The 27,500-nt window shown below is 43.4% G+C and overlaps 1 protein-coding gene across 9 annotated transcripts in view; it reads left to right on the top strand.

The window, feature by feature from the left end:
- The window catches only part of chd6 (chromodomain helicase DNA binding protein 6), a 156,010-nt gene that overhangs the window by 67,449 nt on the left and 61,061 nt on the right, over positions 1 to 27,500 (top strand). For 7 of the 9 annotated variants that reach the window (XM_070444300.1, XM_023983761.2, XM_070444347.1 and 4 more), the window contains exons 6-20: positions 434 to 499; positions 598 to 656; positions 1,784 to 1,901; positions 2,215 to 2,301; positions 2,463 to 2,597; positions 2,881 to 3,002; positions 11,197 to 11,440; positions 13,112 to 13,288; positions 13,603 to 13,746; positions 14,198 to 14,453; positions 14,540 to 14,750; positions 16,891 to 17,086; positions 17,943 to 18,107; positions 18,691 to 18,870; positions 22,449 to 22,559. In XM_070444300.1, the coding sequence (XP_070300401.1) occupies positions 434 to 499; positions 598 to 656; positions 1,784 to 1,901; positions 2,215 to 2,301; positions 2,463 to 2,597; positions 2,881 to 3,002; positions 11,197 to 11,440; positions 13,112 to 13,288; positions 13,603 to 13,746; positions 14,198 to 14,453; positions 14,540 to 14,750; positions 16,891 to 17,086; positions 17,943 to 18,107; positions 18,691 to 18,870; positions 22,449 to 22,559 (2,271 nt within the window). The remainder of the gene's footprint in view (positions 1 to 433; positions 500 to 597; positions 657 to 1,783; positions 1,902 to 2,214; positions 2,302 to 2,462; positions 2,598 to 2,880; positions 3,003 to 11,196; positions 11,441 to 13,111; positions 13,289 to 13,602; positions 13,747 to 14,197; positions 14,454 to 14,539; positions 14,751 to 16,890; positions 17,087 to 17,942; positions 18,108 to 18,690; positions 18,871 to 22,448; positions 22,560 to 27,500) is intronic. The other 2 variants (XM_023983726.2, XM_023983753.2) reach the window with 2 other exon arrangements.

Here is a 27,500-nt window from a genome sequence, read left to right on the forward strand (position 1 = left end):
GGGAATTTGCAGGTGCCTTGGTGGAAGAGTGGAGTAACATCTCACAGCAAGAACTGGCAAAGGAGGAGATGCACTGCAGTACTTGTTCAAGGACACATTTTTCCGTTGGTCACATGTCTGTGGAACTTGTTCAGTTTGTCTCAGTTGTTGAATCTTCTTATGTTCATACAAATATTTACACATGTGAAGTTTGCTGAAAATCAACCCAGGTGAGAGGACTTTTCTTTTTTTTGCAGAGTTTATATCTGTCCATCTTTCTATGTCTGTCATCAGTATAAAGGAGGAGATGTTGCTGACTTGTTGAGCAAAATCAAAGCTGTAATGCATCCTGATGTCTTTGCTTGCTGGTTCAGTGTCCCCCTCAGTAAGCCTAAGCACACTATTTTTCTTTTTAACCTTGTGTGAGTAATGCCCCCTCTCCCCCCTGTTGCAGGAGCCCCCTGAAGATGAGGCAAACGTTATTGAGAAGATCCTGTCGGTTCGAACTGTGAAGAAAGAGGTATGCCGCCTGACATAAACAACCACACACACACTAGCAACAAGGTGTGTGTGGATTTCGATTATTTGATGTGTTGTTTTTTTTTCTCTTCTTTTGAGGCGTCCCCTGAGGATGCAACTGAGGAGTCCGAGGAGTTCTATGTCAAGTACAGAAATTTGTAAGTGTGCTTACAGTAGCTAGGCGGAAGACCCCAATAACATTGGTCTCTTTGATAACAGATGGTCTGTCGACAGACGGTCTGTTTTTTTGGTGTATGACACATGTTAGAGCGCTCAAGGTTTTCCTAGCTGCACCTTTCAAAATGAGCATTTTCTCATGTTTAGCTGTATTCAATGTATTTCTATGTTCTTAAATCCGCCACTTGATGTTTTTATACTGTGGGATTGCTTTTTAACCCCTAAGAGTCTACACTGTGGACAGGGGGGTCTACTAAGCTAACATATGGATTGTTTTAAGATAGTCATTCCGTGGATCATTTTTCTATTTGATTTTGAAATGTAGGACCCATGTAGGTATAAAAAAAAAAGACCTACAAATTATTTGATGAAACGTTGAATTTGGCCTTACTGAAATTAGCGTATATAAACGCATTGAAGATTACATTCATACATGGGAAAACGGATAGTAAAAAAAATCTAAAGGAAGTATGTTTTGAAGTGTCTGTCATACGGTGTATATATGAGAGATATAAGAAAGTTCAGGAAATGTATACAGTACAGTCAAAAGTTTGGACACCTACTCATTCCAGGTTTTTTCTTGATTTGTACTATTTTCTACATTGTAGAATAATAGTGAAGATATGGACTTGGTATTTTACCAAATAGGGCTATCTTATGTATACCATCCCTACCTTGTCACAACACAAATGACGCTCAAACGCATTAATAAGGAAAGAAATTCCACAAATTAACTTTTAACAAGGCACACCTGTTAATTGAAATGCACTCCAGGTGACTACCTCGTGAAGCTGGTTGAGAGAATGCCAAGAGTGTGCAAAGCTGTCATCAAGGCAAAGTGTGGCTACTTTTGAAAAATCTTGTTTAACACTTTTTTTGGGTTACTACATGATTCCATGTGTATTATTTCATAGTTGTGATGTCTTCACTATTAATCTACAATGTAGAAAATATAAAAAATAAAGAAAAACCCTCGAATGAGTAGGTGTCCAAAACTGCTTTTGCACCCTTTTGCCTAATTACTCTCATTTCAACATAGTCGAAGGACAATGTACCCCTTTTCCCCTTGAATATTTTAATTGAACCATCCTACCACTTTTGCTCATAGCTCCTACCTGCATTGTAAATGGGCGACATTGGAGGAGTTGGAGAAGGACCCTCGCATCCAGCAAAAAATCAAGCGCTTCAGGACTAAGCATGCCCAAATGAAGCACATATTCGTTGAGGTGAGGCTACTCTTATGTTCTTCTGACATAATTTCCTGATTTTATGTATATACAAATTATTTGTTTTTATGTCATATGAAAATGTACTGTATGGCTAAGCTGCAACAGTGGATTTTATTTGTAGTAGTATCTGTATTTATCAGCAAACATGTATTTCGTTTTCTGCGAAGTACAAATGTACACCAATACAAATTAAAAAAACTGTCCCAGCGTAGCCATTCAATACAGTTTCATATGACATAAAAAATGACATGCATAGCTGCGTAGGTATCACATGAAAAGGATGATATTGATTGTCTACTCCTCCATGTAGCCGAATGAAGACCTCTTTAACCCTGACTACATAGAAGTGGATAGAGTTCTGGAGGTGGCCATCACGACAGACACAGAGACAGGAGAGGTGAGCCGGGGAAAGCCAGTTGCTCACCACCAGTGAGGGGTGTTTGTGTGTTCGGACACACGTGCTTCAGTCAGTGTATCTGACTGACTCACTGGCTAATTCTGTGTCTGACTCATTGACTGTCACTATGTCTCGCTGTGCGTGCATGTGTGTGTTTACAGGAGGTGACACACTACCTGGTGAAGTGGTGCTCCCTGTCCTATGAGGAGGCTACATGGGAGCTTCAGGAAGATGTGGACCCGGTGAAGATTCGGGAGTTTGAGGAGATCAAGAGAATCCCTGAATTGAAATTTGTGGTGAGTGGGAAAGAGTAACTCCTTCCCCTGTAATTTACAACATTTGTTCCTTTGTTTAAAAATGAAATGAACAATCGGCAATGTGTCTGAATTGGGTGTTCTGTTTTTGAAGAATAGCTTTTGATGTGTCTGTGTGATTATGAGAGTTGGTCAGGTATTCTGTGCATTTGTGGGCGTGGGCAGTACGTTTACCCGTCCAGTCGACCTCAATGTGTGTGTGATGCTGTTATTTGACATTGCCAATCCGTGTGTGTGTGTGTGTGTGTGTGCGCACTCTGAGTAGGAAAGACCTCAGCCAGACAAGTGGGGGAAGCTGGACAAATCCAAAGACTATCGAAACGGGAACCAGCTGAGAGAGTACCAGCTGGAGGGCATGAACTGGCTGCTCTTCAACTGGTACAACAGGTAGGACACCTATCCCCCTCTTCCTCCTCAAAATCTTGACATAGTCTCTGTGGGGACATGTATAGTAGACTTACTGTCTTGTCTTAAAGGGATAGTTTGGGATTTTAGCTTCTCCAGAGTCAGATGAACTCATGGATACCATTTTTATGCCTCTGCATCCAGTATGATGGAAGTTAGTGGTTGTTTTGCGAGCTAATGCTAACTAGCGTTAGCGCAATGACTAGGGCTGTGTTCAAATACTCATACTAACTGTAGTATTTTTGACATACATTGAGTATGTAGTATGCCTATTGGTCATAGTGTGGATATAAATTCAGCAAAAAAAGAAACGTCCTCTCACTGTCAACTGCGTTTATTTTTAGCAACCTTAACATGTGTAAATATTTGTATGAACATAACAAGATTCAACAACTGAGACATAAACTGTACATGTTCCACAGACATGTGACTAACAGAAATTGAATAATGTGTCCCTGAACAAAGGGGGGGTCAAAATCAAAAGTAACAGCCAGTATCTGGTGTGGCCACCAGCTGCATTAAGTACTGCAGTACATATCCTCCTCATGGACTGCACCAGATTTGCCTGTTCTTGCTGTGAGATGTTACCCCATTCTTCCACCAAGGCACCTGCAAGTTCCCGGACATTTCTGGGGGGCATGGCCCTAGCCCTCACCCTCCGATCCATAGGGTCCCAGACGTGCTCAATGGGATTGAGATCTGGGCTCTTCGCTGGCCATGGCAGAACACTGACATTCCTGTCTTGCAGGATTTCACGCACAGAACGAGCAGTATGGCTGGTGGCATTGTCATGCTGGAGGGTCATGTCAGGATGAGCCTGCAGGAAGGGTACCACATGAGGGAGGAGGATGTCTTCCCTGTAACGCACAGCTTTGAGATTGCCTGCAATGACAACAAGCTCAATCCGATGATGCTGTGACACACCGCCCCAGACCATAACAGATCCTCCACCTCTAAATCGATCCCGCTCCAGAGTACAGGCCTCGGTGTAACGATCATTCCTTCGACGATAACCGCGAATCCGACCATCACCCCTGGTGAGCCAAAACCACGTCTCGTCAGTGAAGAGCACTTTTTGCCAGTCCTGTCTGGTCCAGCGACGGTGGGTTTGTGCCCATAGGCAACGTTGTTGCCGGTGATGTCTGGTGAGGACCTGCCTTACAACAGGCCTACAAGCCCTCAGTCCAGCCTCTCTCAGCCTATTGCGGACAGTCTGAGCACTGACGGAGGGATTGTGCGTTCCTGGTGTAACTCGGGCAGTTGTTGTTGCCATCCTGTGCCTGTCCCGCAGGTGTGATGCTCGGATGTACTGATCCTGTGCAGGTGTTGTTACATGTGGTCTGTCACTGCGAGGACGATCATCTGTCCGTCCTGTCTCCCTGTAGCTCTGTCTTAGGCGTCTCACAGTACGGATATTGCAATTTATTGCCCTGACCACATCTGTAGTTCTCATGCCTCCTTGCAGCATGCCTAAGGCACGTTCACGCAGATGAGCAGGGACTCTGGGCATCTTTCTTTTGGTGTTTTTCAGAGTCAGTAGTAAGGCCTCTTTTGTGTCCTATGTTTTCATAACTGTGACCTTAATTGCCTACTGTCTGTAAGCTGTTAGTGTCTTAACGACCGTTCCACAGGTGCATGTTCATTAATTGTTTGATTCATGGGAAACAGTGTTTAAACCCTTTACAATGAAGATCTGTGAAGTTATTTGGATTTTTACGTATTATCTTTGAAAGACAGGGTCCTGAAAAAGGTGACCTTTCTTTTTTTTGCTGAGTTTAGTTAGCATGCTAAAAGTTCCCAGATGTCGTACTAAATTCGCCAAAATACGAAGTATACAAGCTGTGGATACTGTGCTTTTCTGCAATTCTTCAGAAAATTCAAAAATTATTCAGAAAATCGGCATAGCTTCACAACATTTTCAGATTTGAAGAAAAAGGCAGAAAATCTGCAGCCAAAGTCCGACGAGAGCGGATACAAATTCTAATAGGTAAATTTAAACAAACAAGAAAAAGGTTTGCTTAATATAAGGAATTTGAAAGGATTTTTACTTTTACTTTTGAGCAATTACATTTACTTTTGATATTTAAGTATATTTCAAACCAAATACTTTTTTTATTTGATTTACGGATAGCCAGGGGCACACTCCAACACTCATCATTTACAAACAAAGCATGTGTGTTTGAGTCCACCAGATCAGAGGCAGTTGGGATGACCAGGGATGTTCTCTTGATAAGTGTGTGAATTGAACCATTTTCCTGTCCTGCTAAGAATTCAAAATGTAACGAGTACTTTTGGGTGTCAGGAAGTTCATTCTTTTCTTTAGGAATGTAGTGAAGTAAAAGTAGTTGAAAATATAAATAGTGAAGTACATATACCCCCAAAAATTACTTTATTATTTTTACTTAAGTACTTTACACCACTGACTGGCCCTGAATAAAATAAGTTGCGTCGTGTTTCGACCAAGGCAATTCCCGTAAAGGCATATTGCTGTTTTCCCTGATCAAGTGTGGTAACCTGTGATATTTTTTTGTCCACATAAATGACTACGGTAAGTTGTTAATGTGAAACTCACTTGCAATGTAGAACACAATTTAACTTGCAATTGTGCTTCCTGCCACATGCCGTTCTGCATGTCTCTTTCAATGCGGCAAAATGTTTAGAAATGACTTTTTATTGCCCGGAACTGTAAGTCTTAGGAGGTTATTATAATTTTTTTTACCATATTGCCTACACCCGTCTGATCCTTTTCAATCTTTGAAAAGTGTCTAAGAACCTGGAGTGGATTTCATTATTCAAAAGAAAGGCTAAAGCTGCTTCTCTGGTAGTGTAACGGAACATAATGTTTGATTTTCTAATGATGAACACAAATCAGATCAGATCTTCAAATGCAGAGAAATTGGTCTGTTTGGGCAGTTGTTGGAGTATAATTTTTATGACAGATTTGAGTAGCTCATTCAAAGTAATTGCCGTGTATCGCTTTTCTTTTGTTGTTTATCCACTATGATGGACAATACAGTGGTGTTGCATCCCTTACAAGAGGCTCAGACAACTGTTCAGTTTGTTCACATCAAAATCACAATGTTTTGTTCTGCCCAGAAATAAATAACACATATTGAAACGAGGCAAGATCAAAAGGCGAGATCAGGTGTTCAAATTAACCAAATATTTATGTTACACTGATATCTAGGTCTCGTCCAAGGTGGCTTAGCAGTTCAGACGTCTTTTTCTGTTCCGTATTGTTCGTGTCCTGTATATATATATATTTACACCTTTCTTTCGCATATCTTTTATCTATTTTATTATCCAAGAACTCAACTAAAAAAGCTTTCCTGCAAAAGCTTTCTGCAACCCGCTTCACAATTACAAAGGGTATTATTTACCTCAATCTGAAATCCATCGTGGAAGCTAGCCAGGGCTAATTCAGAAGCTAGCCTGAAAGCTAACCAGAAGCTACTCCGATAGCTAGCCAGAAGCTAATCTGGTAGCTGCCCCGAAATTAGCCGGTTTGCTGGCTAGCGTTGGTGTTTCAGCTGCCCACGTTTAGTGGTCATCAGCTATTCCTTTTAGCTCGATAATCTACCGGCACTTTTGTGCAACGCGACTCGGACGGAGCATTCCGGGACTCTTTTTCTCTCAGTTTCCCCGGATTCCAGCCGCAGGCTCTGGACACTTGTACCTTGATTTCGCAGCTAGCTAGCTGCAAACCGTGTGACTATTGCTTACGTCAACCCCGGAGCAAACTCTAATCATTCTGGAGCTAGCCAGCTGAGGAGTTCCATCACCATCCGGACCCGTTTCTTTTGTTGCTGCTGCAGATACGGAAACCCCACCGGGCCTTCACGACTGACTGCCGCGACTGACTGCGACGTTATCTGCCCGAGGGATTTATCCAACTGGCACCTCCGTCCCGACGTTACCTGAACGCTCATCTGAGGCCCGCTAATCGTTAGCTGTCTTATCGGCTGCTATTTGAACAAGTATATTGGACAACTATTATTATTATTATTTATTTATTTTATTTTTTTCTTGGGTCACTATATCTATTTTGCCAATTTGGATTGATCCCCTCTACCACACGGAACCCCACTACACGGACCCCACTAACCTACCGACGGAAACGCACGAGGTATCTACAAACAGACCTCCATCCTATGCTGCTACCGATAGCCATATACCCGGCCAGCTGTCTGGATCGCCACGACCCCAACCAACCTCTACTCACTGGACCCTTATTGATCACTCGATTAGCATGCCTCTCCTTAATGTAAATATGCCTTGTCCATTGCTGTTCTGGTTAGTGTTATTGGCTTATTTCACTGTAGAGATTCTAGCCCTGCTCTCTATACCATATCCAATCTCAGTTCCACCACCCACATATGCGTGACATCACCTGGTTTCAATGATGTTTCTAGAGACAATATCTCTCTCATCATCACTCAATACCTAGGTTTTACCTCCACTGTATTCACATCCTACCATACCTTTGTCTGTACATTATCCTTTAAACTATTTTTCGCCCCCAGAAACCTCCTTTTACTCTTCTGCTCTAGTAGCTCTAGGCGACCAATTCTCATATAGCTTTTAGCCGTACCCTTATCCTACTCCTCCTCTGTTCCTCTGGTGATGTAGAGGGGAATCCAGGCCCTGCAGTACCTGGCTCCACTCCTATTCCCAGGCGCTCTCTTTTGATGACTTCTGTAACCGTAATAGCCTTGGCTTCATGCATGTTAACATTAGAAGCCTCCTCCCTAAGTTTGTTTTGTTCACTGCTTTAGCACACTCTGCCAACCCGGATGTTTTAAGCCGTGTCTGAATCCTGGCCTTAGAAAGACCACCAAAAATTCAGACATTTTCATCCCCAATTACAAGATTTTCAGACAAGATAGAACGGCCAAAGGGGCGGTGTTGCAATCTACTGCAAAGACTGCCTGCAGAGTTCTGTTATACTATCCAGGTCTGTTCCCAACAATTTGAACTTCTACTTTTAAAATCCACCTCTCTAAAAACAAGTCTCTCACCGTTGCCGCCTGCTATAGACCACCCTCTGCCCCCAGCTGTGCTCTGGACACTATATGTGAACTGATTGCCCCCATCTATCTTCAGAGCTCGTGCTGCTAGGCGACCTAAATTTGAACATGCTCAACACCCCAGCCACCCTACAATCTAAGCTTGATGCCCTCAATCTCACACAAATTATAAATGAACCTACCAGGTACCACCCAATTCCGTAAACACGGGTACCCTCATAGATATCATCCTAACAAACTTGCCCTCCAAATACACCTCTGCTGTTTTCAACCAAGATCTCAGCGATCACTGCCTCATTGCCTGCATCCGTAATGGGTCAGCGGTCAAACGACCTCCACTCATCACTGTCAAACGCTCCCTGAAACACTTCAGCGAGCAGGCCTTTCTAATCGACCTGGCCGGGGTATCCTGGAAGGATATTGATCTCATCCCGTCAGTAGAGGATGCCTGGTCATTTTTTAAAAATGCCTTCCTCACCATCTTGAATAAGCATGCCCCATTCAAGAAATTTAGAACCAGGAACAGATATAGCCCTTGGTTCTCTCCTGACCTGACTGCCCTTAACCAACAGAAAAACATCCTATGGCGTTCTGCATTAGCATCGAACAGCCCCGTGATATGCAACTTTTCAGGGAAGCCAGAAACCAATATACACAGGCAGTTAGAAACAGCCAAGGCTAGCTTTTTCAAGCAGAAATTTGCTTCCTGCAACACAAATTCAAAAAAGTTCTGGGACACCGTAAAGTCCATGGAGAATAAGAACACCTCCTCCCAGCTTCCAACCGCTCTGAAGATAGGAAACACTGTCACCACCGACAAATCCACTATAATTGAGAATTCAATAAGCATTTTTCTACGGCTGGCCATGCTTTCCACCTGGCTACCCCTACCTCGGACAACAGCACTGCCCTCCCCTGCTACTCGCCCAAGCCTTCCCATTTCTCTTTCTCCCAATACAGTCAGCTGATGTTCTAAATGAGCTGCAAATCTGGACCCTTACAAATCAGCCGGGCTAGATAATCTGGACCCTTCTTTCTTAAACTATCTGCTGAAATTGTTGCCACCCCTTTACTAGCCTCTTCAACTCTCTTTCGTGTCGTCTGAGATCCCCAAAGATTGGAAAGCAGCTGCGGTTATCCCCCTCTTCAAAGGGGGGACACCCTTGACCCTAACTGCTACAGACCTATATCTATCCTACCCTGCCTTTCTAAGGTCTTCGAAAGCCAAGTCAACAAACAGATTACCGACCATTTCGAATCCCACCACACCTTCTCCGCAATGCAATCTGGTTTCAGAGCTGGTCATGGGTGCACCTCAGCCACGCTCAAGGTCATAAACGATATCGTAACCGCCATCGATAGGAAACAATACTGTGCAGCCGTATTCATTGACCTGGCCAAGGCCTTTGACTCTGTCAATCACCACATCCTCATTGGCAGACTCGACAGCCTTGGTTTCTCTAATGATTGCCTCGCCTGGTTCACCAACTACTTCTCTGATCGAGTTCGTGTGTCAAATCGGAGGGTCTGTTGTCGGGCCTCTGGCAGTCTCTATGGGGGTGCCACAGGGTTCAATTCTTGGACCGACTCTCTTCTCTGTTTACATCAATGATGTCGCTCTTGCTGCTGGTGATTCTCTGATCCACCTCTACGCAGACGACACTATTCTGTATACTTCTGGCCCTTCTTTTGACACTGTGTTAACAACCCTCCAGGCGAGCTTCAATGCCATACAACTCTCCTTCCGTGGCCTCCAACTGCTCTTAAATACAAGTAAACAATGCATGCTCTTCAACCGATCGCTGCCTGCTCCTGCCCGCCTGTCAACATCACTACTTTGGACGGCTCTGACTTAGAATATGTGGACACCTACAAATACCTAGGTGTCTGGTTAGACTGTAAACTCTCCTTCCAGACTCACATCAAAACATCTCCAATCCAAAGTCAAATCTAGAATTGGCTTCCTATTCCGCAACAAAGCATCCTTTACTCATGCTGCCAAACATACCCTTGTAAAACTGACCATCCTACCAATCCTCGACTTCGGTGATGTCATTTACAAAATAGCCTCCAAACCCTACTCAATAAATTGGATGCAGTCTATCACAGTGCCATCCGTTTGTCACCAAAGCCCCTACTACCCACCACTGCGACCTGTACACTCTCGTTGGCTGGCCCTCGCTTCATACTCGTCGCCAAACCCACTGGTTCCAGGTCATCTACAAGACCCTGCTAGGTAAAGTCCCCCTTATCTCAGCTCGCTGGTCACCATAGCAGCACCTACCTGTAGCACGCGCTCCAGCAGGTATATCTCTCTAGTCACCCCAAAACCAATTCTTCCTTTGGACGCCTCTCCTTCCAGTTTCTTGCTGCCAATGACTGGAAGGAACTACAAAAATCTCTGAAACTGGAAACACCTATCTCCCTCACTAGCTTTAAGCACCAGCTGTCAGAGCAGCTCATAGATTACTGCACCTGTACATAACCCATCTACAATTTAGCCCAAACAACTACCTCTTTACCTACTGTATTTATTATTAATTTATTTTGCTCCTTTGCACCCCATTATTTCTGTCTCTACTTTGCACTTTCTTCCACTGCAAACCAACCATTCCATTGTTTTTTTAAGTTTTTATTTTACTTGCTGTGTTGTACTCACTTCGCCTCCATGGCCTTTTATATTTTTATTTATTTATACATATATTTGTTTGCCTTCACCTCCCTTATCTCACCTCACTTGCTCACATTGTATATAGACTTATTTTTTTTTAATTTTTAATTTTTTTTTCTCCACTGTATTATTGACTATATGTTTGTTTTACTCCATGTGTAACTATGTGTTGTTGTATGTGTCGAACTGCTTTGCTTTATCTTGGCCAGGTCGCAATTGTAAATGAGAACGTGTTCTCAATTTGCCTACCTGGTTAAATAAAGGTTAAATAAAAAATAAATAAAAAATCAAACAATATTACCTTGACTGGAGATTTAGTTCTATGCTCCGAGATTACCTTTTACTCGCCCTCTATGGTAAAGGTCATCCCCTGCACCTTTTGTCTTTTTTGATGACATTTTGTTTTTGTGTTTGACACCACCGTGATTCCCCCATCTTCCTGTTTGTCACAACAGTTTTCCCACCTCTTCCCATACAGGAAGAACTGCATCCTGGCTGACGAGATGGGCCTGGGGAAGACCATCCAGTCCATCACCTTCCTCTTCGAGATGTTTTCCATGGGCTTGCGGGGGCCCTTCCTCATCATCGCCCCCCTCTCCACCATCACCAATTGGGAGAGGGAGTTCCGTACCTGGACGGAGATCAATGTCATCGTCTACCACGGCAGCCAGATCAGCCGCCAGATGATCCACCAGTACGAGATGTACCACAAGGACCAGCAGGTGAGCCAACATGGTGTGTGTGAGGGTGTGTGTGTGAGGGTATGTGTGAGTGCAAGGGTTAAACCTCTTCTTCACTGTGACAGATTTCCGTCATATGTTATTTTTTTATTTTTGGGGATAAAATAACTGAAATTAGTCAAATTCGCAGTTTAATATGTTTACAAAATTATCCTCTTTCCCTAAAAGCATGATGCCCTGGCAACCCCAACAAAAATATAAACGCAACATCTATAGTGTTGGTTTCATGAGCTGAAATAAAATATGCACAAAATGCTTATTTCTCTCATTTTGTGCACAAATTTGTTTACATCCCTATTTGTGAGCATTTATCCTTTGCCAAGATAATCCATCCACCTGACAGTGTGGCATATCAAGAAGCTGATTAAACAGCATGATCATTACACAGGTGCACTTTGTGCTGGGGAGAATAAAAGACCACTCTAAAATGTGTAGTTTTGTCACACAACACAATGACACAGAAGTTTTGAGTTAGCGTGCAATTGGCATGCTGACTACAGGAATGTCCACCAGAGCTGTTGCCAGAGAATTGAATGTTAATTTCTCTCCAACATTGTTTTAGAGAATTTGGCAGTTTGTCCAACCGGCCTCACAACCGCAGAACACGTGTAACCACGCCAGCCCAGGGCCTCCACATTCGGCTTCTTCACCTGCGGGATTGTCTTGAGAACAGCCATCCGGACAGCTGATGGAACTGTGGGTTTGCACAACAAAATAATTTCTGCACAAACTGTCGGAAATCGTCTCAGGGAAGCTCATCTGCGTGCTCATCGTCCTCATCGTCCTCGTCCTCACTTGACCTGATTGCAGTGCGGCATCATAACCGACTTCAGTGGGCGAATGCTCACTTCGAGTGCCCCATGGTGGTGGTGGGGGTATGGGCAGGCATAAGCTACGGACAACAAACAATTGCATTTTATTCATGGCAATTTGAATGCATAGAAATACCATGACTAGATCCTGAGGCCCATTGTCATGCCATTCATCCGCCGCCATCACCTCATGTTTCAGCATGATAATGCACAGCCCCATGTCGCCAAGGATCTGTACACAATTCCTGGAAGCTGAAAATATCCCAGTTCTTCCATGGCTTGCATACTCACCAGACATGTCACCTATTGAGCATGTTTGGGATGCTCTGGATCGGTGTGTACGACAGCGTATTCCAGTTCCCGCCAATATCCAGCAACTTCACACAGTTATTGAAGAGTGGGATCACATTCCACAGGCCACAATCAACAGCCTGATCAACTCTATGTGAAGGAGATGTCGTGCTGCATGAGGCAAATGGTGGTCACACCAGATGGACTGGTTTTCTCATCGACGCCTCTACTTTTTGTGATCTTCTAATGTTACAAGATATTCGAATGAGTTCTAATATCAACTCTGCAAAATGTGAGGATTTCACACGAACGACTTCAACGTTTTGATATTTGATCGAAGAGGACAGCAATCTGTTGCCATGGCATTGTTTTTAATTTACTGTGGTAGGATTAAATGTTTAGGACCAGAACTCCCTGAGGACAACATAATGGTTTTCATCCAAGTGTTAAAGCAGTGTTTTAAAGAACTGCTCTAAAAAGTGTGTGTTAAAGAAGTGTTAAAGGTATTCTTAATTATTTTATTCCACCTATTGTCTTTCTCTGTGCCTAGGGAAACATAGTGTCGGGCGGGTACAAGTTCCACGGGGTGATCACCACCTTTGAGATGATCATGGCCGACTGTCCAGAGCTGAAGAAGATCCACTGGCGCTGCGTGGTCATCGACGAAGCCCACCGCCTCAAGAACCGCAACTGTAAACTCCTGGAGGGCCTCAAGCTCATGAACCTGGTGAGGGGGTAGCAAGCTAACTCTCTTGGTCGTCTGCATTGTCGTTGTAGTCCAATTCAGTGCAGCACCAGCCAAGGCTGATGGTAGCATGGATGCCCTCCCTTGGTCAAGAGGGACATTCCTGCGAAAAAAAATAAACATTGTAATGAGCCAGAGGGAATCTCTGAGTTACATGGATGATATGTGTCTTTGAGTGGCATGAATAGCTCTATAAATGTTTTTATGTATTAATACTCAAATCTGTGTACAATTTTGTTGTGTAATACATGCATTGTAAATTTGTTGGGCTCTCCCACCTCTACCACCCCCTGTAGGAACACAAGGTCCTACTGACGGGTACCCCTCTGCAGAACTCGGTGGAGGAGCTCTTCAGTCTTCTCAACTTCCTGGAGCCCCTACAGTTCCCCTCAGAGAGCCTCTTCCTAGAAGAGTTTGGAGATCTGAAGACTGAGGAACAGGTGATTTTTTTTCTTCTTTTTTTTCCTCTGAGATACCCGTTTAGTGTCGCAAAGTGGGAAACCTACCTTTGGAATTTATGGGAATGTTGATTCTTTCTCATAGATACCCTTCAGCAATTTCCTTTTTAAACATTGTATCATAATGGCAGTTAACATGCTACTGAACTAAACAGAAAGCCTGCACTTTACATCATCAAGCAGTTGTTGAATCTGTGTCGGTATCAAGTTGTTGCATCTGCAGGGCAATTTAAACATATTGTTATGAATAGCGCCACAGTAAACATAATGTTGTGTCCAGGCCAGACTAAACAAACAATTGAATTGTCTAAGTCCAAACTATGCTGTTAAGTCTTTAGCTACACTAGACATGCTAAGTCTCATTACTGCAGACCATCAGATCCTGACCTCCTCTGTCCTCCTTTGACCCCAACCCTGCTCTCCTCTACCCCAGGTGAAGAAGCTGCAGGCCATCCTGAAGCCCATGATGCTGCGGCGGCTGAAGGACGACGTGGAGAAGAACCTGGCACCCAAGGAGGAGACCATCATTGAGGTGGAGCTCACCAACATGCAGAAGAAGTACTACCGTGCCATCCTTGAGAAGAACTTCACCTTCCTGGCCAAGGGGGCCAACCAGCACAACATGCCCAACCTCATCAACACCATGATGGAGCTGCGCAAGTGCTGCAACCACCCCTACCTGATCAAAGGTGACATGTGGACACACAAACACATAAAAACACTTCAAATGTTCACAGTTCATAATAAAATGTAAATTTTCGATGGAAACGTCCAGGTGCGGAGGAGAAGATTCTGGATAGCTTCAGGAAAACACACAGCCCCGATGCCTGGGACTTCAACCTCCAGGCCATGATCCAGGCGGCGGGGAAGCTGGTGCTCATCGACAAACTGCTGCCTAAGCTGATTGCTGGCGGCCACAAGGTGCTGGTCTTCTCCCAGATGGTGCGCTGCCTGGATATCCTGGAGGACTACCTCATCCAGAGGAGGTGAGCCTGGGGCTGAGGATAGAGCCGGGGTTGGGGCAGTGATAGTGTAGTAAACAACCAAAGATTTCAAGACTAAAAGTGGTGAAAGTAGTAGCCTACAATAGGATAAAAACTCCAGGTAAAAATACACTATCTAGTCCTTGGCATATATCCTAATCTGACTTTGGTGCAGGTCAAAGTGTATTTGTCACATGCACAGGATACAAAAGGTGTACATGGTACAGTGAAATGTTTACTTGAATATTTGCATTGTCGCAATATCAAAAATAAGAAAGTCTCCAGATAAAAATATTTCATAGCTATTAGATGATGTTTACCTAGACACACTTATCTAAATTGATGGGTCATGTGAAAGAAATGCTATAACCACCCCCCAGCTACATCTAGTTAAGTGGATGGGTCACTATTGTCTCGACATGTACACGTGTTCATGAAATACAATAGATGGCCGTAATCACCCAGACACACCTGGCTAACTTGATGGGTCCTGTAATCATCTGGCAAAGAGGAGTCTTTTGTTTAGACATGTAGATAGCTACAGTACAAACGGATTGTCATAGCTAGCCACCATTCATGAAAAGCTGTAGTATGAATCCTTTGCCCATTTTTATTTTTACTCATCTTTTGACTACTTTAGTACACTATAAGAGAAATGAGTCCAAACACTTCAATGGGGGGACTAGATATATAAAGTGCTTACATTTCTAAACGATGAATCAGATATGTATGAAAATACCTTAAAATCAAAGGTGACATTATGTACAGTCACCTCATAGGAAACATTTGATCTCAAATCCAAAATACTGGAGTATAGGGTCAAATGTACATTTTTAGCATCACTGTCCAAATATACACACTGCATGACCAAATGTATGTGGACACCTGCTTGTCGTACATCTCATTCCAATGTCATTGGGATTCATATGGAGTTGGTCCCGCCTTTGCTGCTATAACAGCCTCCACTCTTCTGGGAAGTCTTTCCGGTAGATGTTGTAACATTGCTGCATGGACTTGCGTCCATTCAGCCACAAGGGCATTAGTGAGGTTGGGCAATTAGGCCTGGCTAGCAGTCGCCGGTTCAATTCATCCCAAAGGTCTTTGATGGGGTTGAGGTCCAGGCTCTGTGTATGCCAGTGAAGTTCATCCACACCGATCTCGACAAACCATTTCTGTATGGACCTTGCTTTGTGCACGGGTGCATTGTCATGCTGAAACAGGAAAGGGCCATCCCCAAACTGTTGCTACAAAGTTGGAAGCACAGAATAGCCTAGATTTTTATTGAATGCTGTAGCGTTAAGATTTCCCTTCACTGGAACTAAGGGGCCTAACCTCCTCCATCAAACTTCACAGTTGGCACTATGCATTCGGGCAGGTAGTGTTCTCCTGGCATCCGCCAATCCCAGTTTAGTCCGTTGGACTGCCAGATGGAGTGGCGTGATTCATCACTCCAGAGAATTCATCACTCCAGCCGACGGTTGGCATTGCACATGGTGATCTTAGGCTTGTGTGTGGCTGCTCGGTCCTGGAAACCCATTTCATAAAGCTCCCAACGAACAGTTATTGTGCTGACGTTGCTTCTAGAGGCGGTTTGGAACTCGGTAGTGAGTGTTGTAACCGAGGATAGACGATTTTTACGTGCTACACGCTTCAGCACTCAGCAGTCCGTTTCTGTGAGCTTGTGTGGCCTACCACTTTGCGGCTGAGCCGTTGTCGCTTCACAATAACAGCACTTACAGTTGACCGGGGAAGCTCTAGCAGGGCAGAAATTTGACGAACGGACTTGTTGGAAAGGTGGCATCCTATGACGGTGCCACGTTGAAAGATACTGAGCTCTTCAGTAAGGCCATTCTGCTGCCAATGTTTGTGTATGGAGATTGCATGACTGTGTGCTTGATTTGATACACCTGTCAGCAATGGGTATGGCTGAAATCCACTCATTTGTATATATAGTGTACATAGGGGAGTGTGTGTTTTGTCGCGAATTCGAGGGTAACCCCGACCAGGACTCAAACCTAGGTCCAGCGACTGTCAGCTGAACAGATTAGCCATTACGCCAAAAGATCCAAACCTCTTGAGGAGGTTGCTGGGTGTTCGGTTGAGGTCGTTACAGTATTTTCATATGTTTTATATTTGGTTGCAGGTACACCTATGAGCGCATCGATGGCAGAGTGCGGGGGAACCTGCGCCAGGCGGCGATTGACAGGTTTTGTAAGGTGGACTCGGACCGCTTTGTGTTCCTGCTGTGTACTCGTGCTGGGGGCCTAGGCATCAACTTGACCGCTGCAGACACATGCATCATCTTCGACTCGGACTGGAACCCCCAGAATGACCTACAGGTTAGTCAGCACAAAGTTCAGTATCACTTAGGGCACGTTTTTCGGACCTCGATTAAACCCAGTGCTGGACTTAAAAGTATTATACTAATTTCCTGAAGTGGTTTCATGGGGCAGTAGTTAGCCCCGCTGCTAAGGATTTGGACCTGTAGCCAAAAGGTTGCCTATTCGAAAAAAGGGAGAAATTGATCTGGCAACTGAAGGGCTGCTGGATTCAGTTCCTAACAACAATCCCCTACTGCTGGGCCCTTGAGAAATACACTTAACCCCACAACATGCTCTCCAACCACGTGCGCTGCCCTGCAGATACAAGACACATTTTCATTGTTCGCTGTAACTATGGACAGTAAAGTTGTATTGCCATTGTATTGTTATCCTGTGTGGCTCAGTTGATAGAGCAATGGCGGGATTGTTGGTTCCGTTCCTGCTGGGTTCAGCCCTACGAAAATGTATACACTCTGTAAGTTGCTTCAGATAAAAGCGCCCTAGCAAGCAAAAGGGCAGTTACAGCTCATAGCGTGGAACTGAGAAAAATAGATTTTATTTACCTTGGTTTAACAGTAACTTTATGCAGTTACTGTTAACATGACCCCCATTTTCTCCAAAACACAATACAATAGAGGCAGGATACTTGTCCACATGATTAAGCATGTATTTAATGTTGCAAAAATGACATTAACTAATTTTCGACCAATTTGCTTGGTAGGGCAGTATATTTCCAGCAGATTTAATGTGTGCATGGAGTATGACATGGCATATAGAAAAAGACTACTCTTCACACACTGTTAATGGCAGTGTTAATATAACAACCGTTTTAAGCCCTATTTGTCAAAAACTGCTCTGTGTTTGTCCATGCCAGGCCCAAGCTCGCTGCCACCGCATCGGCCAGAGTAAAGCAGTGAAGGTGTACAGACTGATCACTAGGAACTCCTATGAGAGGGAGATGTTTGACAAAGCCAGTCTGAAGCTGGGTCTAGACAAGGCCGTGCTGCAGGACATCAATCGAAAGGGCAGCCTCAATGGGGTGAGAGACTGTGTTATAACAGCCTGGTCCCAGATCTGTTTGTGCTGTCTTGCCAACTCCTATTGTCATTCATCATGCCAGCACAAACTGATCTAGGACCAGGTTAAACTATAAAGGATTTTGATGTTTGATGTCAGGGTTTTCTCTGTATAAAGATTGGGTTGTCTACCACCTTCATGTAGTAGTAATCTTTGACATTTGTATGGTCATCCACACTCAGCACGGCAGTCCCTTAACGCTTTTGTTGCCTGTTTTGCAGTACAACACAAACAGTTGTCAGTGGACATGCTAAACATGTTCCTTTGGACTATCCTGGTTTAGTACCCCTCCACCCGTTCATCAAACTTTCACTACCCGTGCCAGCAGAAGACGGCTTTGTGATTTTCCACATCCCTACCGAAATATTCCAATAAACACTTATTTCTAGATCTCTCAGCTGTTTCTGATTCCTAAGGATCCCTTATCTAATTCAGGAAATAAATTCAAATGGAATTGACTTCAACCTTGATCTGTAACTGGGTCCAGCTGATCTGGGATCTGTTGCTATGGCTTCCTAACTAATGGGGGGCATGGTGTCCCAAAGATGCAGCAGATGACCAAGATTGAGGTGGAGGACCTGCTGAGGAAGGGGGCATATGGAGCGCTGATGGACGAGGAGGACGAGGGCTCCAAGTTCTGCGAGGAGGACATCGACCAGATCCTGCAGCGCCGCACACAAACCATCACCATTGAGACAGAGGGCAAGGGCTCCACCTTCGCCAAGGTAAACCCTGACCCTTATACCCTGACCTCTAACCCCTGACCCTAATATTCAAACCATCACCATCGAGAGAGAGGGCAAGGGCTCCAACTTTGCCAAGGTAAGACCATGACCCTTATATTCCTAACCTCTAACTCCTGACCCTGATACCCAGACCATCACCATTCGGACAGAGGGCAAGGGCTCCACCTTCGCTAAGGTAAATCCCAACCTGTATACTCTTACCTCTAACCCCTGACTCTAATATCCAGACCATCACCATCCAGACAGAGAGCAAGGGCTCTACCTTCGCCAAGGTAATTCCTTATCCTTATACTCCTAACGCCTGACCTCTGATGTGTTTGACATGACCCTAATATCCAGACCATCACCATCCAGCCACTTTCGCCAAGGTAAATCCTGACCCTTATACCCTTGACCTCTGACCTCTGACCCATATCCAGACCACCACCATCCAGACAGAGGGCTCCACATTTGCCAGGGTAAACTCAATTGTAAAACTAACCATTACCCTTCAACCTAAATCTATAATCAGGTCCAAAAGTATTTGGACAGCGACACATTTGTTTTGGCTTTGTACTCCAGCACTTAGAATTTTAAATGATACCATGATACAATTAACCTATGAGGTTAAAGTGCAGACTATCAGCTATAACTTGAGGTCATTTTCATCCACATTGGGTCAACTGTTGAGAAATTACAGCACTTTCTGTATATAGTCCCACCATTTTAGGGAACCAAAAGTTTTCGGATAAATTCACTTGTGTATTAAAGTAGTCAAAAGTTTAGTATTTGGTCCCATATTCTTAGCACGCATTGACTACATAATGCTTGTGACTCTACAAACTTTTTGGATACATTTGCAGTTTGTTTTGGTTGTGTTTCAGATTATTTTGTGGCCAATACAAATTAATGGTAAATAACGTATTGTCATTTGAGTCACTTATTGTAATAAGAATAGAATATGTTGCCTCCCGAGTGGCGCAGCGGTCTAACACGGAACCCAAACCGGTTGCGCGCATGCGCCGTCGTGCATAACTTTATTTTGTCCCCCCAAACCAAACACGATCACGACATGCAGGTTAAAATATCAAAACAAACTCTGAACCAATTACATTAATTTGGGGACAGGTCGAAAAGCATTAAACCTTCATGGCAATTTAGCTAGCTAGCTTGCACTTGCTAGCTAATTTGTCCTATTTAGCTAGCTTGCCGTCGCTAGCTAATATGTCCTGGGACATAAACATTGAGTTGTTATTTTACCTGAAATGCACAAGGTCCTCTACTCCCACAATTCATTCACACATAAAACGGTCAACCGAATCGTTTCTAGTCTCTCCTCCAAGGCTTTTTCTTCTCTTGACTTTATATTGCGATTGGCAACTTAAGTGCATTACTGCCACCGACCTCGTTCGTCTTTGAGTCACCCACGTGGGTATAACCAATGAGTTGATGGCACGTGGGTACCTGCTTCTATAAACCAATGAGGAGATGGGAGAGGCAGGACTTGCAGCGCGATCTGCTTCAGAAATAGAACTGACTATTTCTCGTGCAGTGTGGATGCAATAATTTAATAATATAGATTTCTAAATGTATTTTGCAACGCTCGCACATGCGACGAGAGCGATGTAGTCAGCCTGTAAGGCACTGCATTGCAGTGCTTGAGGCGTCACTACAGACCCAGGTTCGATCTCAGGCTGTGTTGCAGCCGGCCGAGACCGGGAGAACCATGAGGCAGCGCACAATTGGTCCAGCGTCGTCTGGGTTAGGGAAGGGTTTGCCCGGCTGGGATGTCCTTGTCCCATCACGCTCTAGCGACTCCTTATGGCGGGCCGGGCGCATGCACGCTGACTTCGGTTGCCAGCTGTACGGTGTTTCCTCCGACACATTGGTGCAACTGGCTTCCGGGTTAAGCAAGCAGCGTGTCAAGAAGCAGCACGGCTTGGCAGGGTCATGTTTCAGAGGACGAAAGGCTCTCAATCTTCGCCTCCCCCGAGTCCGTACGGGAGTTGCAGCGATGGGACAAGACTGTAACTACCAATTGGATAAAATTAATTTGGGGAGAAAAAAGGGTAGAAAGTAAAAAAGAAAATACAAATAAGGAATATGTTTCTAAACACTTCTACATTAATCTGGTTTCTACCATGATTACGTATAATCATGAATGAATCGTGAATAATGATGAGTGCGAAAGTTAGAGGCATAAATATCATAGACCCCAAAAATGCTAACTTCCCCTGTTATTGGTAATGTTGAGAGGTTTCAAGTTTTTAATGACACATGCACAAGTACAGTGAAATGGCTTTCTTGCAAACTCAAAACCCAATAATGCAATAATAAATAACAATGTAATACTAGAAAAAACACACATGAAATAGGAATAAATATGAAGAACACAATAAGTAAGCATACTATATACAGGGTCAGTTCCAATACCATATTTACAATGGGCAGGGATACTGTAGTGATGGAGGTAGATACAGTATGTATAGGGTAAGGTGACTAGGCAACAGGGTATAAGATAAACAGAGTAGCAGCAGCTTGTATGTGAGTAGGTGTGCGTTTGTGTAGAGTCAGTATATTAGCATGTCTTGGGGTGTATGATCTTTGTGCCTCTAAATGTTTCACTCATCATTATTCACCATTCATTCATGATTATCCGTATAATGAATATGGGACCAAATACTACACACTTGACTACTTTAATACACATAAAGTGAATTTGTCCAAATCCTTTTGGTTCCCTAAAATGTATTTACATAAAGCGCTGTAATGTCAAAACGGTTCACCCGATATGGACAGTCTGCACTTTAACCTAATAGTCATTGTATCATTTCAAATCTAAAGTGCTGGAGTACAGAGCCAAAACAACATGAAGGGTTTCACTGTCCAAAAACCTCACTTTATTAATTTGCTGGATGGTGGTAGTTTGAGATTAGAGTTTTACATTATTGTGCTCAACTACAATGAGGAAATTAAAGTTTGAGTGTCAAGGGCTCCACCTTTGCCAAACCCTACCCTTACATTATATCTTAAACTCTAATCCTTACATGCAGACCAGACCGGACGCGTCACGTGCACGAGCGGTTGCAAAATAAATGTACACATACATGTTATTCAATCATTGCACCAAAAACTTTTACCCGTTTATCTGTGGATTTCAGGTAAAATAACAACCCAGTGTTTATATTCCAGGACAAATTAGCTATCAACAGCAAGCTAGCTAGCTAAATTGCCATAAATGTTTAATGCTTTTCGACCAGTCCCCAAGTTAATATAATTGGTTCAGAGTTTGTTTTGACATTTCAACCTGCATGTCCTGATCGTGTCTGGTGTGGGTGGACAAAATCAACTTGCGGGCGCGTGCGGTCTGGTCAGCATGTTAGGCTGTAGTATAGAACTATTGGAAGAATTATATGTTAGCCAGTATCCACAAGTTTCAGTTTCCTTTTACCAATGTCAGATTTCACACCTTATCAGCTTTCTCAGCACATCCCAGTGTATGTTACTTGCATGGATCCAGTCCAGTTGATGCCTGCGTGTGTGTGTGTGCATGCTTTTATTTTCCCTTTCATTTCCAGGCCAGCTTTGTGTCTTCTGGAAACAGAACTGATATTTCCCTGGACGATCCCAACTTCTGGCAGAAATGGGCCAAAATAGCAGAGCTGGAGATTGATTCCAAAGCAGAGAAGGTAAGAGGGGAGGGGAGGGAAGGAAAGGGTGGGGAACTAGGGAAGGGCGCTGTGGGACGACTGGTGATCCCTGACTAGGGTGTAGCCACTGCCTGGTGTTGGAGGGGCTGCAGAAAAAGCTTGTCGCCGCAGATCAAAAGAGCCACTCAGAATGCGGGTTGGAAAAGAAAGTGGAATAGGCCTCGCGAAACGGTTTAAATATCTGGCACTCATCAACCTGCCGAACAGATGGGTTGCATTAATGAGATAAAAAAAAACAGCATGCGAAGCAGAGGGAGGAGGAGAGGGTGCAGTTGAATGAATTGTGTGTGTATGGTGTGTATTAGAGCTTGCCTATGTGTATATAGTGTGTTAGTGTGCTGCGTATGCATTTTGTGTGAGTTGTGTGTATACTGTACTGTATATGGTGTGTACTGTATATTTGTAATGTGAGTTTTTTTGGCCTGTGGATGCGTGTGTTGTCTGTTAGCCGTGTGTGTGTACACATCTTATGTCTTTACTTCAAATGTATTTGTTTGAAGACTGTACATGGCATGTGTTTGGGTCATGTGTATTGTGCTGTATACTGTGTGGCGGTACTATGCATGGGTGCCTACGTGGTTGCAAAGGGCATCTGTGTCTTAACAGCTCAATTTGCCAAGGCAAGAAACTCTGAGCACAGCCTTATCCAGATATCTGGCAGTGGCTTCTGATTTAAATTCAATTTTCACAGAACCGCTTGTTGCAATTTCGATGAGGCTCTCTTGTTCAGATATCGGTAAGTGGACTGGAGGCAGGGCGTGAAAGCTCTAACAAATCCAGTTGTTTGTGTCGTCCGTTTCCTGCGTAATTGCGCACCCAGCTCACTCGGGTGCTTCGCTATATCACATTTGACATTGTCCGTAAGCTTGAGTTAATTTGCACACAAAAAATCATACAATGGTGGAAAGACGTGTGTGTTGTCCTTGTTAATGCAGACAGAAAAGAGCTCAGAATTCTTCATCGTAGCCTCAATTTTGTCCCGCACATTGAAAATAGTTGCGGAGAGTCCCTATAATCATAGATTCAGATCATTCAGGAGAGAAAAAACATCACCCAGATAGGACAGTCGTGTGAGGAACTCGTCATCATGGAAGCGGTCAGACAAGTGAAAATTATGGTCAGTAAAGAATTGTTTAATTTAAATTAAAAAAAAAAAAAACGTGTCAATACTTTGCCCCTTGATAACCAGAGCACTTCTGTATGTTGTAAAAGCGTTACATGGTCACTACCCATATCATTGCATAATGCAGAAAATACACGAGACTTCAGGGGCCTTGCTTTAACAAAGTTAACAATTTTCACTGTAGTGTCCAAAACGTCTTTCAAGCTGTCAGGCATTCCCTTGGCAGCAAGAGCCTCGGTGGATGCTGCAGTGTACCCAAGTGGCATCGGGAGCAACTGCTTGCACGCGCGTTACCACTCCACTTTGTCTCCCTGTCATGGCTTTTGCTCCATCAGTACAGACACCAACACATCTTGATCACCAAAGTCCATTTGATGTCACAAAGCTGTACAGTACTTTAAAAATATCCACTCATGTTGTCTTGGTTTCCAGTGGTTGCAGAAGAGGATGTCTTCCTTAATTGACCCCCCATAGACGTAATGGACATACCAGGAGCTGTGCCAGGCCCGCCACATCTGTTGACTCATCCAGCTGTAATGCATATAATTCACTGGCTTGTATGAGAAGCAGTAATTGTTTCAAAACATGTCCTGCCATTTGACTGATGCATTGTGAAACAGTGTTGTTTGATGAAGACGTTGTCTGTAGAATTATTTGGGCCTTTTCCCCCAGCATTGTCCCAGCCATATCCGTGGTAGCAGGAAGAATTAAGTCCTCCACAATAGCATGGGGCTTGCCTGTCCTAGCCACTCAGTAGCTCACCATATAAGACGCTTCTAGCCCCTTCTTATTAATAGTATCTGTTGCTTTTATACATGGCTTACTACTCAAAAGTTGTCTTTATTCTCGCTCAAAAAAACTCCCGTGGCCTATTTTTCAAATTGTCATGTTTTGTTTCTAAATATCTGCTCAAGAGTGAAGGTTTCCCGCGAGAGAGTAACGGTTAATGTGATTGGATGTTAATTATGTGACTAGGCTACCTGTATTTGACACTGTTGTTATTTCGCTGAACACTAGATGGTTTAATTTTATTTTTGGCAGTGAAACGAGGCTACTCGGGCGAGAAAAAAACCTCACCCAAATGTATAGCCCAATTGGAAAATATAAATGTACTGTTTGAATTTTTTTTTTTTAAGTGTGAATCACATTTTGTGTGAATCAAATTAATTTATATAGCCTTTTTTACATCAGCGGTTGTCAGCGCTTATATAGAAACTGAGCCTAAAACCCCAAAGCAATGCAGATGTAGAAGCATAGTGGCTAGGATAAACTCCCTAGAAAGGCAGGAACCTAGGAAGAAACCTAGAGAGGAATCAGGCTTGAGGGGTGGGCTAGTCCTCTTCTGGCTGTGCCGGGTGGAGATTATAAGCCAACATATGTTTTTGCCAAAGTAACACTGTGTTTAAAAATAATAATTCAACTTAATTGTGTTAATTTATTARGTGTCTGAGATTGTTTTAAATGGTATCTGTGAAAGACAAACAATTTAGTGTAAATTGTTTACTTTCTGCTCACTTTATTGCGTTAGTGAGCCCTCAAATGATACTTTAGCCTAATTTGCTACATAGGTCATCTGCCTTTTTTGCAATTATTTTCCATTGGACAAAAGATGTAACCCACAAATGTTTGCTTAGTTTTTTTTGGCCAAACTAACAATGTCTTACTGTATTTAAATTATTTTATTTGATTTCAACTAACTTATGTTTTAATTCAATTAAGTTAATTAATTAAGGCCAGATCGTTCTTCAAGATGTTCAAACATTCAAACAACATTCAAATAATCATCACAGTGGTGACCAATCAGGATCTGAATATGACTGCACATCACATAATATTTTAACGCATTCATAAATTTTCATCGATATCATCGAACAATTCATCGATACTTATGCTATGATGCTGGTTAAGTTGTCACGCGCACATACAGTGCTGGTCATAAAGAAAAGCTAGCTAGCTCATGGATGAAAAACAATGTTCTTCCCCAAAAACATGCAAAACGACAATCTGTTTCAGTAGCTATAGGCATCTAAAATAACCCTAATTCATAAGACAGTTCTTATTTGATTAATGGTGGTCGGACCATCTATGTGAAGCTAGCCACAATAAAGATTAGCCACAATAGTGGACTTTGCGGTTAGCCTTCAAAATAAAGGTATGGCATAATCCTACTATTTGCATCACTGTCAATTACATACTTTTATTTTGAAGGCAAACTGCCTAATCGTTATTGTGGCTAGCTTCACAACCCTGTCTGGTCGGGCCTTACTAGCCAGATGAAGCTAGCTGGCTGCTTATAACGTTAGTTTTGGGCAACAAGGTTAAGTAGCTGGCTAGCTATTTATTTTCATGAACTGAAGTTCAATTTCAATAGGCGAACAACAAGTGGCAACCGAGCTGATACTTACTCACAAGGATTCCTAAATCATTGCTAAGAATAATGAAGCTAAAGCTAAAGATGGCTACCCCAGAAGTTGCGGTCGAACAAATTATGCTTTATTACCAACGCTGTATTGTAAACACATTGCTCGTGGCCGGTGTTTGCTTGTTTGCAGATTTTTTTTGTACAGCTTTGACAGTGCTACTGTATCTTTTTTGAAACGCAAAGACCCAAACGGCGTTCGTAGTATGTATGTCGTGAAGCTAATAGCAGTGATGCTATTACTGTGTAACTCCGGTAGGGCAACATCTGAAAAATAGCGCACTGGGTAGTGTGTAACGGTGCTCGACCAGTTGGCGAAAGCCAACATCACCCACGGCAGAGAACGGTTGATTGTCAAGGGCAATGAATTCCATTATCTTGGCTTTAATGGATTTCGCCTTTGAGTTGTCTCGCTGAAATGTTCTTACTCTTAAACTCGACATCGCGCCGGTACCGATGTTGGCATTTTTAGCTAATATCGTCAGATTCCAATATGTTCACCGATTTTATATTGTGCATCCCTAATACAAATATAGAACAAAACGCACATAACGACAAGAGAGACAACACAACACTACAAGACGACGACATAGCAAGGCAGCAACACATGACAACACAGCATGGTAGCAACACAACATGGTAGCAGCATTAAACATGGTACAAACATTATTGGGCACAGACAACAGCACAAAGGGCCAGAAGGTAGAGACAACAATACATCACGCAAAGCAGCCACAACTGTCAGTAAGAGTATCCATGATTGAGTCTTTGAATGAAGAGATGGAGATAAAACTGTCCAGTTTGAGTGTTTGTTGCAGCTCATTCCAGTCGCTAGCTGCAGCGAACTGAAAGGACGAGCAACTCATGGATATGTGTGCTTTGGGGACCTTTAACAGAATGTGACTGGCAGAATGGGTGTTGTATGTGGAGGATGAGGGCTGCAGTAGATATCTCAGATAGGGGGGAGTGAGGCCTAAGAGAGTTTTGCGACGGGTATACAGAGATGACCAGTTTACAGAGGAGTATAGAGTGCAGTAATGTGTCCTATAAGGAGCATTGGTGGCAAATCTGATGGCAGAATGGTAAAGAACATCTAGCCGCTCGAGAGAACCCTTACCTGCCGATCTATAAATGATGTCTCCGTAATCTAGCATGGGTAGGATGGTCATCTGAATCAGGGTTCGTTTGGCAGCTGGGGTGAAAGAGGAGCAATAGAGGAAACCAAGTCTAGATGTAACTTTAGACTGCAGCTTTGATATGTGCTGAGAGAAGGACAGTGTACCGTCTAGCCATATTCCCAAGTACTTGCATGATGACTACCTCAAGCTCTAAACCCTCAGAGGTAGTAATAACACCTGTAGGGAGAGGGAAATTCTTC

Source organism: Salvelinus sp. IW2-2015, linkage group LG1 (genome assembly GCF_002910315.2).
Source record: "Salvelinus sp. IW2-2015 linkage group LG1, ASM291031v2, whole genome shotgun sequence".
Classification (NCBI taxonomy): Eukaryota; Metazoa; Chordata; class Actinopteri; order Salmoniformes; family Salmonidae; genus Salvelinus; species Salvelinus sp. IW2-2015.